This window comes from Colobus angolensis, unplaced genomic scaffold, assembly GCF_000951035.1.
Source record: "Colobus angolensis palliatus isolate OR3802 unplaced genomic scaffold, Cang.pa_1.0 Scaffold40, whole genome shotgun sequence".
NCBI classification, from domain to species: Eukaryota; Metazoa; Chordata; class Mammalia; order Primates; family Cercopithecidae; genus Colobus; species Colobus angolensis.
This window is the reverse complement of record NW_012117377.1, coordinates 6,634,588-6,646,390: the sequence shown is the minus strand read 5'-3', so window position 1 is coordinate 6,646,390 and position 11,803 is coordinate 6,634,588. Positions and strand designations below refer to the sequence as shown.

The 11,803-nt window shown below is 46.1% G+C and overlaps 1 protein-coding gene across 3 annotated transcripts in view; it reads right to left on the bottom strand.

Annotated features, from left to right (window-relative positions):
• Positions 1–11,803, bottom strand: part of DESI2 (desumoylating isopeptidase 2) — a 71,223-nt gene that overhangs the window by 26,391 nt on the left and 33,029 nt on the right. Inside the window, exon 2 of one of the 3 annotated variants that reach the window (XM_011955722.1) lies at positions 1,984–2,048. The exons of the other annotated variants lie outside the window; for them this stretch is intronic. Coding sequence (XP_011811112.1) covers positions 1,984–2,004 — 21 coding nt within the window. The 5' untranslated portion in view covers positions 2,005–2,048. The remainder of the gene's footprint in view (positions 1–1,983; positions 2,049–11,803) is intronic. 3 annotated transcript variants of the gene reach the window in all.

Sequence of the window (11,803 nt, the reverse complement as noted above, 5' to 3'; positions counted from 1 at the left end):
AGACAGAAAGAAAGAAAGAAAGAAAGAAAGAAAGAAAGAAAGAAAGAAAGAAAGAAAGAAAGAAAGAAATTAGCCAGGTACCTGTGGTCCTAGCTACTTGGGAGGCTGAGGTGGGAGAACTGAGCCCAGGAGTTCGAGGATGCAGTGAGCTATGATCGCACCACTGCACTCCAGCCAGGGCAACAGAGTGAGACCCTGTCTCTAAAAAAAATTCAAAAAGTGTAGGGGGAGGGGTGATGCTCTTGAAGAACTAAGAGGAAGTAATTTCCAGGATGTATTTGTTAGGGAAACAAAAGCAAGTTGCAAAATAATATATGGCAAAGACTGACTCCTGAATCTTCTCCTAGGCCCATCTGTACACTTACTTGTAAAATCAGGTTTTAGTAAAGAATCTTGCTAATTCAGTTCAGCAAGAACCCCCAACCCTTGCTATCTGATCACCTCCATATCTGGTCAGGTTCCTCATCCTCCACCATCCCCCGGTGATGTCAGATTACCCTGGCATATCTTACAAAGAATTGTGTTAGGTTGGTTTAGCCAGAATCCCCCGACCCCTAATGTTTCCTCTTAGAAATTTTCCATCCACTGACCCTCCACCCTGCCCCCTAGCTGCAAATTCCCATTTGCCCATGCTGTGTTTGGAGCTGAACACAGTCTCTCTACTCCACTGCAAAATCCCATTGCCATGGCCTCTCTACCTATCACAATGGTCTTGAAAAGAGTTTGTTGGCCGGGCGCGGTGGCTCACGCCTGTAATCCCAGCACTTTGGGTGGCCGAGGTGGGCGGATCACAAGGTCAGGAGATCGAGACCATTCTGGTTAACACGGTGAAGCCCCATCTCTACTAAAAATACAAAAAAATTAGTCAGGCATGGTGGCGGGCGCCTGTAGTCCCAGCTACTTGGGAGGCTGAGGCAGGAGAATGGCGTGAACCCAGGAGGTGGAGCTTGCAGTGAGCCAAGATCACGCCACTGCACTCCAGCTGCGCAACAGAGCGAGACTCCGTCTTAAAAGAAAAAAAAAAGAGTTTGCCTTACTATGCTTTAACAAATATCACTGAGTTTTTAAAATTTTTTTGACAGTATACTATATAGATGCTTTTGTATAAGAATGTCTGTATCTACACCTTACAGGCAGCAAACAACTCCTGCAGGCCAAATCTGGCCCACCTCCTGTCTTTGCAAATGTTTTACTGGAACACAGCCACGCTCACTTGTTTGCAAACTGTCTATGTGGCTTTTATGCAGAGTTGAGTGATAGATAACCAAGATAAGATATTTACTATCTGGTTATTTACAGAAAAACTTTGTGTAAGATCCCTGCCATATGCAAAGATCTTTTTTTTTTTTTTTTTGCAAAAAAGAAAATTAAGAAAAAATCAGAAAATCACGAAAATAGGTACCTACCAAAGGTGGATGAAAGGGAAAGAGACAGAAGACTTCCTGAGATATCTTTTTATATATAGTTTTGACATTTGAACCACGTAAATGTTTTTCACAAAGTTAGACTTAGAAAAAGAAGTGAGAAGCGAAGTCAGCTGGACTTCTTGGGTCGAGTGGGCACTTGGAGAACTTTTCTGTCTAGCTAGAGGATTGTAAATGCACCAGTCAGTGTTCTGTGTCTAGCTAAAGGTTTGCAGACGCACCAATCAGCGCCCTGTAAAATGGACCAATCAGTGGGATGTAGGCGGGGCCAAACAAGGGAATAAAAGCTGGCCACCCGAGCCAGCAGTGGTAACCTGCTCAGGTCCCCTTCCACGCTGTGGAAGCTTTGTTTTTTCACTCTTCACAATAAATCTTGCTGCTGCTCACTCTTTAGGTCTGTACTACCTTTATGAGCTGTAACACTCACCATGAGGGTCTGCGGCTTCATTCCTGAAGTCAGCGAGACCATGAACCCACCAGAAGGAATAAACTCCGGACACATCTGAACAGCTGAAGGAACAAACTCCAGACACACCATCTTTAAGAACTTAACACTCACCATGAGGGTCTGTGGCTTCATTCTTGAAGTCAGTGAGACCAAGAACCCACCAGAAGGAACCAATTCTGGACACATTTTGGTGACCATGAAGGGACAATCACCAAGCAGTGAGTACCACTGGACCCCTTTCGCTTGCTATTCTGTCCTATTTTTCCGGAATTCGGGGGCTAAATACTGGGCCAGTTAAAAGCGACTAGCACGGCCGCCGGACTGAAGACATGGGTGTCAGGCTTTCTGGGAAAGGGCTCTCTAACAGCCCCTGACTCTTTGGAGTTGGAAGTGTTGGTTTACCTGGAACCAGCTTCCGCTTTTCCTGTACTTCTGGGCTGAGCTGAGGGTCGACAGAGAGGAAAGCCATTCAGCTCTGGGGTCTGACAAGTTGGTTGATCCTGCGGCCATGAGCAGAACTAAGTCATGCCACCCAAGCGAGACTCGCCCATCTATCCTATCCATCCTGACCCTTGCCTCCTGGGTCCTAATGTTTGTCAGACAAACTTCCTCTCGCCTCTCTTCTCTGAGGCTAGTCCTGCTTCTAAAAACCACTCCCTGTCTCTGGTGCTTTTCTAGTTTCTCCTATAAGAATGATTTCTAGTATAAACTTCAGGACTCTGTTACCTTCTTTAAGCACCCGGGCTCACCAATAAGAAAGACATAATTTTTGCCCAAAGCCCCACTGGGGTGGGGCACTATCTGGAATTTCAGGATCCGTCCTCAGACAAGCAGGCCTAACAAAAGCTATTCCTGAAGCTAGGGTATGGGGAGCCTCAGAAATTGTATCCTTCCTATTCACATAAGTGAGGACAAAAGGCATCATTCTTCCAACTCTGGAGATCCCCCCCTCCCTCAGGGTATGGCCCTCCACTTCATTTTTGGGACATAACATCTTTATAGGACACAGCTAATGTCCCAATACTAACAGGAGAATGCTTAGGACTCTGACAGGTTTTCGAGACGGCATCGGTAAGGGTCACTAAATCCGATTTTTCTCGGTCCTCTTTGTGGTCTAGGAGGCCGGGCAAGGGTGCAGGTTTTCGAGAATGCGTCGGTAAGGGCTAAGAAATCCAACATTCCTTGGTCCTCCTTGTGGTCTAGGAGGAAAACTAGTGTTTCTGTCGCTGCGTCAGTGAGAGCAACTGTTCTGATCAGCAGGGTCCAGGGACCGTTGCGGGTTCTTGGGCAGGGGGAGAAACAAACCAAAACCGCGGGTGGTTTTAGATGGGAAACACTCAGGCATCAGCAAGCTCACCCTTGAAATGCATCCTAAGCCATTGGGACCAATTTGACCCACAAACCCTGAAAAAGAGGCAGCTCATCTTTTTCTGCACTACAGCCTGGCCCCAGTATTCTCTCTCTGATGGGGAAAAATGGCCACCTGAGGGAAGTATAAATTACAACACTATCCTGCTTGACCTTTTCTGTAAGAGGGAAGGTAAATGGAGTGAAATACCTTATGTCCAAGCTTTCTTTTCATTGAAGGAGAATACACAACTATGCAAAGCTTGCAGTTTACATCCCACAGGAGGACTTCTCAGCTTACCTCCATATCCTAGCCTCTCTATAGCTCCCCTTTCTATTAACGATAAGCCTCCTCTAATCTCCCCTACCCAGAAGGAAACAAGCAAAGAAATCTCCAAAGGACCACAAAAACCCCCAGGCTATTGGTTATGTCCCCTTCAAGCTGTAGGGGGAGGGGAATTTGGCCCAACTCAGGTACATGTCCCCTTCTCCCTCTCTGATTTAAAGCAGATCAAGGCAGACCTGGGGAACTTTTCAGATGACCCTGACAGGTACACAGATGTCCTACAGCGTCTAGGGCAAACCTTCTATCTCACTTGGAGAGATGTCATGCTACTGTTAGATCAAACCCTGGCCTTTAATGAAAAGAATGCGGCTTTAGCTGCAGACCGAAGTTTGGAGATACCTGCTATCTTAGTCAAGTAAATGACAGAATGACAGCCAAAGAAAGGGACAAATTCCCTACCGGTCAGCTAGCTGTCCCCAGTATGGATCCCCACTGGGACCTCGACTCAGATCATGGAGACTGGAGCTGCAAACATCTGTTGACCTGTGTTCTAGAAGGACAAAGGAGAATGAGAAAACGCCCATGGATTAGTCAATGACGTCCACCATAACTCAGGGAGAGAAGAAAACCCTTCTGCCTTTCTTAAGCAGTTATGAAAGGCCTTAAGAAAATACACTCCCCTGTCACCCAACCCACTAGAGGGTCAACTGACCCTAAAAGATAAGTTTATTTCCCAGTCAGCTGCAGATTTCAGGAGAAAGCTCCAAAAGCGAGCCCTGGGCCCTGGGCCCCGGGCTCTGAACACAATCTGGAGGCATCATTAAACCTGGCAACCTCGGTGTTCTATAATAGGGACCAAGAGGAACAGGTCAAAAGGAAAAGCGAGATCAGAGAAAGGCCACAGCCTTAGTCATTGCCCTCAGACAAATAAACCTTGGTGGTTCAGAGAGGACAGAAAATGGCGCAGGCCAATCACCTGGTAGGGTTTGTTACCAGTGTGGTTTACAAGGACACTTTAAAAAAGATTGTCCAGTGAGAAACAAGCTGCCCCCTTGCCCATGTCCACTATGCCGCGGCAATCACTGGAAGGTGCACTGCCCTAGAGGACAATGGTTCCCTGGGCCAGAAGCCCCCAACCAGATGATCCAACAACAGGATGGAGGATGCCCAGGGCAAGCGCCAGCTCATGTCATCACCCTCACTGAGCCCCGGGTACGTTTAACCATTGAGGGCCAGGAAATTGACTTCCTCCTGGACACTGGCGCTGCCTTCTCAGTGTTAATCTCCTGTCCTGGATGACTGTCCTCAAGGTCTGTTACCATCCAAGGAATCCTGGGACAGCCTGTAACCAGGTTATTTCTCCCACCTCCTCAGCTGTAATTGGGAGACTTTGCTCTTTTCACATGCCTTTCTTGTGATGCCTGAAAGTCCCACACCCTTATTAGGGAGGGACATATTAGCCAAGGCTGGAGCTATTACCTACATGAATATGGGGAACAAGTTACGCATTTGTTGTCCCCTACTTGAGGAGGGAATCAATCCTGAAGTCTGGGCATTGGAAGGACAATTTGGAAGGGCAAAAAATGCCCGCCCAGTCCAAATCGGGCTAAAAGACCCCACCACTTTTCCTTATCAAAGGCAATATCCCTTAAGGCCTGAAGCTCATAAAGGATTACACGATATTGTTAAACATTTAAAAGTTCAAGGTGGCCGGGCGCGGTGGCTCACGCCTGTAATCTCAGCACTTTGGGAGGCTGAGGCGGGTGGATCACAAGGTCAGGAGATTGAACCACGGTGAAACTCCATCTCTACTAAAAAATACAAAAAATTAGCTGGACGCGGTGGCGGGTGCCTGTAGTCCCAGCTACCCAGGAGGCTGAGGCAGGAGAATGGCATGAACCTGGGAGGCGGAGCTTGCAGTGACCCGAGATCGTGCCACTGCACTCCAGCCTGGGCGACAGAGCGAGACTCCGTCTCAAAAAAAAAAAAAAAAAAAAAGTTCAAGGCTTAATAAGGAAATGCAGCAGTCCCTGCAACACCCCTATTCCTCTATATTCAGTTGTACCCAACCCCTATACCCTGCTCTCTCAAATACCAGAGGAAGCAGAATGGTTCACGGTTCTGGACCTCAAGGATGCCTTCTTCTGTATTCCCCTGCACTCTGACTCCCGGTTTCTCTTTGCCTTTGAGGATCCCACAGACCACACATCCCAACTTACATGGTTGGTCTTGCCCCAACAGTTTAGGGATAGCCCTAATCTGTTTGGTCAGGCACTGGCCCAAGATCTAGGCCACTTCTCAAGTCCAGACACCCTGGTCCTTCAGTATGTGGATGATTTACTTTAGGCTACCAATTCGGAAACCTCATGCCAGCAGGCTACTCTAGATCTCTTGAACTTTCCAGCTAATCAAGGGTACAAGGCATCTAGGTTGATGGCCCAGTTTTGCCTATAGCAGGTCAAATATCCAGGCCTAATCTTAGCCATAGGGACCAGGGCCCTCAGCAAGGAATGAATACAACCTATACTGGCTTATCATCACTCTAAGACATTAAATCAGCTGCAGGGGTTCCTTGGAATCACTGGCTTTTGCCAACTTTGGATCCCTGGATACAGCAAGATAGCCAGGCCCCTCTATATTATAAACAAGGAGACCCAGAGGGCAAATACTCATCTAGTAGAATGGGAACCAGAGGCAGAAACAGCCTTCAAAACCTTAAAGCAGGCCCTAGTACAAGCTCCAGCTTTAAACCTTCCCATAGGACAAAACATCTCTTTGTACGTCACAGAGAGAGCAGGGATAGCTCCTGGAGTCCTTACTGAGACTCATGAGACAACCCCACAACCAGTGGCACACCTCAGTAAGGAAATTGATACAGTAGCAAAAGGCTGGCCTCACTGTTTATGGGTAGTTGTGGCAGTGGCTGTCTTAGTGTCAGAGGCCATCAAAATATTACAAGGAAAGGATCTCACTGTCTGGACTACTCATGATGTAAATGGCATACTAGGGGCCAAAGGAAGTTTATGGCTATCAGACAACCGCCTAGATAGCAGGCGCTACTCCTTGAGGGACCAGTGCTTCAAATATGTACGTGAGTGGCCCTCAACCCTGCCACTTTTCTCTCAGAGGATGGAGAACCAATCGAGCATGACTGCCAACAAATTATAGTCCAGACTCATGCCACCCGAGATGATCTCTCAGAAGTCCCCTTAGCTAGTCCTGACCTTAACCTATATACCGATGGAGGTTCGTTTGTGGAGAATGGGATACGAAGGGCAGGTTATGCCATAGTTAGTGATGTATCCATACTTGAAAGTAAGCCTCCTCCCCCAGGGACCGGTGCCCAGTTAGCAGAACTAGTGGCACTTACCCGAGACTTAGAACTGGGAAAGGGAAAAAGAATAAATGTGTATACAGATTGCAGGTATGCTTATCTAATCCTACATGCCCATGCTGCAATATGGAAAGAAACAGAGTTCCTAATCTCTGGGGGAACCCCCATTAAATACCACAAGGAAATTCTGGAGTTACTGCATGCAGTGCAAAAACCCAAGGAGGTGGCCGTCTTACACTGCGGAAGCCATCCAAAGGGGAAGGAGAGAGCACAACAGCAGCATAAGCGGCTGGCAGAGGCAGGGAAAGACCAGCAGAAAGGAAAGAGAGAAAGAGGCAGAAAGACAGAGAGAGGAGACAGAGACAGAAAGTCAAAGAGAGAAGGAAAGAGAGAAGGAGACAAAGGAGTCAAAGAGAGAGAAAGAGATTGAAGTAGTAAAGAAAAAACAGTGTACCCTATTCCTTTAAAAGCCAGGGTAAATTTCTGTCTACCCAGCCAAGGCGTATTCTTCTTATGTGGAACTTCAACCTGTATCTGCCTCTCAGACAGTCTGCAAAAAATAATACAATCTATCCTTACTCTACAATCCCAAATAGACCCCTGGGCAGCAGGGACTCTCCAAAACCGCCGAGGCCTAGACCTTCACACTGCTGAGAAAGGAGGACTCTGCACCTTCTTAGGGGAAGAGTGTTGTTTCTGCACTAACCAGTCAGGGATAGTATGAGATGCTGCCAGGCGTTTACAGGAAAAGGCTTCTGAAATTAGACAATGCCTTTCAAACTCTTATACCAACCTCTGGAGTTGGGCGACATGGCTTCTCCCCTTTCTAGGTCCTGTGACAGCCATCTTGCTATTACTTGCCTTCAGGCCCTATATTTTTAACCTCCGTGTTAAATTTGTTTCCTCTTGGATCGAGGCCATCAAGCTACAGATGGTCTTACAAACGGAACCCCAAATGAGCTCAACTAACAACTTCTACTGAGGACCCCTGGACCAACCCACTGGCCCTTTCACTGGCCTAAAGAGTTCCCCTCTGGAGGACACAACTGCAGGGCCCCTTCTTCCACCCTATCCAGCAGGAAGTAGCTAGAGCGGTCATTGCCTAATTCCCAACAGCAGCTGGGGTGTCCTGTTTAGAGGGGGGAGTGAGAGGTGAGGCCAGCTGGACTTCCTGGGTCAAGTGAGCACTTGGAGAACTTTTCTGTCTAGCTAGAGGATTGTAAATGCACCAATCAGCACACTGTAAAAACGCACATATCAGCGCTCTGTGTCTAGCCAAAGGTTTGTAAACGCACCAATCAGCGCTGTGTCTAGCTAAAGGTTTGTAAACGCACCAATCAGTGCACTCTAAACATGCACCAATCAGTGTTCTGTGTCTAGCTGAAGGTTTGTAAATGCACCAATCAGCACTCTGTAAAACCGCACCAATCAGCACTCTGTGTCTAGCTAAAGGTTTGTAAACGCACCAATCAGCACTCTGTAAAAATACACCAATCAGTGCTCTGTGTCTAGCTAAAGGTTTGTAAACGCACCAATCAGCACTCTGTAAAAAACACAACAGTTGGAGCTCTGTGTCTAGCTAAAGGTTTGTAAACACACCAATCAGCACTCTGTAAAATGGATCAATCAGCGCTCTGTAAAATAGACCAATCAGTGGGATGTGGGCGGGGCCAAATAAGGGAATAAAAGCTGGCCACCCAAGCCACTCGCGGCAACCTGCTCGTGTCCCCTTCCACGCTGTGGAAGCTTTGTTCTTTCGCTCTTCACAATAAATCTTGCTGCTGCTCACTCTTTGGGTCCACATTACCTTTATGAGCTGTAACGCTCACCACAAGGGTCTGCGGCCTCATTCCTGAAGTCAGTGAGACCACGAACCCACCGGAAGGAAGAAACTCCAGACACATCTGAACATCTGAAGGAACAAACTCCGGACACACCATCTTTAAGAACTTAACACTCACTGCAATGGTCTGCAGCTTCATTCTTGAAGTCAGCGAGACCAAGAACCCACTGGACAGAACCAATTCTGGACACCGAAGTACATCTCAAAACTGAAGTCAAACAAAACCAAATGAACCTAGTTGTGTATCAAATTGATAACCACACAGAAAATAAAAAAGAAATTAACTTCTGAATATAGTAATCTGTCTACATACCCTTACTGAGATATATTCTAAGGACAAAATGAAGGGCAAAGAAATCTCAAACTGAGATGTGTTGTTTACAGTGGTACTGGTGTAATTCCAAAACTATTTGTATGTACTACAGGACATGTATGTAGCAAGAGGTGTGCAGTTGCGGATGCAAGAGATCTAGGTTGTGCGTTCCTTATGAGAATCTAACAAATGCTTGATCATCTGAGGTGGAACAGTTCACCTTGAAACCATTCTCCCTCCCCTGCCCCAGCTCCACGGCAAAATTGTCTTCCACGAAACTAGTCCCTGATGACAAAAAGGTTGGGGACTGCTATACTCTAGTACAGAACAAGTGAGTACATATGCTGATGGCGGGAACCAGAGTTGTCAATGCAGTAGAGGGAGATACAAAACACGGAAGAGGAAATGGAAGAAGCCCGTGTTACTGGATTGTAACAGGAGGCACACTGAAGTAGAAGCAATGAACATACTGTCTAGATCTTGGTTTCTCTTCCTAAAAGGAATCAGGACTCTGGAGAAATGGCTGATTCCAAGTTAGGGCAAAAATGTGTAAGGTGAGAACTGCTCAAAGAATGATGGACACATGTCAAAATTATAGAGAAGCTGGCCTAAAAGCAGTTTTCATTAGTCAACTTTGGGAAGAGGTGAACATCAAAAATGATCATCATAACGGACTATAGCATATTGAATAAAAAGACACTCTCAGAGTCCACGGTAATGCTTTAAAAAAAAGAAAAGTAAAAGGAGGAAAGCTCTTCTTTTAATGGAAGAAAGGGCAAAATTAGGCAATCACCATTTTGTTGCCACCAGTTGAGTCAGTTGAGTCATGGATGATACCATTAGAAGAAAGGCTGTTTAAGAATGATATACACACTGTCTCGAAGTGTCACCTCCTCCTCCCCCACCATTTCTCCCTCTTTGCACCAATGTCACTTGCCAACCCCCACCATTTTTCCTAAATAACAAAGAAAAAAGATACCTTTGCAATGGAAAAATATGTTGTATATCACCTTATCAATACTCAGTGATTAAACTGAGCATCATTAATAGTTGAACCAATTGATATTATGTGCCTTTGGATGTGATGAAATACAAAAGCTACATTTGCTTTGTTGGTTTTCCTGTCAAATGTGTTAAACCAGAAGACAACCATAAGGAAAAATCAGGTAAGTCTGGACTATGAGACATTCTACAAGAAAACTGGCCTTTTTGTTTTTTGTTTTTTTGAGACAGGGTTTGGCTCTGTTGCCCAGGCTGGAGTGCAGTGGCCTGATCTCGGTTCACTGCAGGCAGGGCTCAAGCCATTCTCCCATCTCAGTTTCCCGAGTAGCTAGGACTCGTGCACGCCACCATGCCCAGCTGTTTTTTGTAGAGACAGGGTTTCATCATGTGGTCCAGGCTGGTCTCGAACTCCTAGGCTCAATCAATCCACTTTGGCCTCCCAAAGTGCTGGGATTATAGACATGAGCCACTGTGCCCAGCCAATGCTTGGTTTTTAAAAAAGTATCAGTGATAGCAAAGTCAAAAGAAGGCAGAGGAAGGGTGGGCTACTCTTATGGCAATTAAATGAAGTGAATGAACTTTGATCGGATCCTGGATTTTTTGTAAAAAACAAAAACAAAAAAAGGCTAAAAAGAACCATTATTGGAACAATTGGGGACAACATGAATATAGACTATATATTCAATAATATTACATCAATGAAAAACTTCTTGGGTGTGATAACAGTACTATGATTAGGTAAAATGTCTTTTTTTGTTTTTTTTTGCAATAGAGTCTTACACTTTGTCACCCAGGCTGGAGTGCAACGGCGTGATCTGGGCTTCACTGCAAACTCTGCCTCCCAGGTTGGAGCGATTCTCATGTCTCAGCCATGTAAAGGGGATTACAGGCTTGTGGTGACATACTTGGATAATTTTTGTATTTTTAGTAGAGATGGGGTTTTGGCATGTTGGCCAGGCTGGTCTCAAACTCCTGGTCTCAAGTGATCCACCCTCCTTGGCCTCCCAAAGTGCTGGGATTACAGGCATGAGCCACTGCGCCAAGCCAGAAAATGTCTTCTTGGGAAATACATATTGAAGTAGTTAGGGATGAATTGCTATGTTTGTGACTTACTTTCTATGTGATCTTTGTGTGAGAGAGTGTAGGACGGGTGTGAGAGAAAGCAAATGTAGCAAAAGGTTAAAAACTGGTACATCTGAATGAAGGGTATATACAGATTGTACTGTTCCTTAAACTTTTTGGGAAAGTTTAAAAATTTTCACAATAGGGCCAGGCGCGGTGGCTCAAGCCTGTAATCCCAGCACTTTGGGAGGCCAAGACTGGCGGATCACGAGGTCAGGAGATCGAGACCATCCTGGCTAACACGGTGAAACTCCGTCTCTACTAAAAAATGCAAAAAAAAACTAGCCGGGTGAGGTGGCGGGTGCCTGTAGTCCCAGCTACTCGGGAGGCTGAGGAAAAAAAAAAAAAAATTTTTCACAATAAAAAAGTTGGGGGAAGTAAAGCGAATAATCTAGTCCTTGCCTCCTTACAACAGAGATGTGTTTCTAAGTTTCTTGCTATCCTACTTTCTCCCCCTTTTCACAGAAAAACACCAGCCTGGGCAACATGGGGAAACCCCATTTCTACAAAAACCAAAAAATTAGCTGGGAGTGGTGGTGTGTGCCTGTAGTCGCAGCTATCCAGGAGGCTGACATGGCAGGATTGATTGCCTAAGCCCAGGAGGTCGAGGCTTCAGTGAGCTGTGATTGTGCCACTGTGCTCCAGTCTGGGCATGTGAGTGAGACCCTGTCTCAAGAAAAAAAA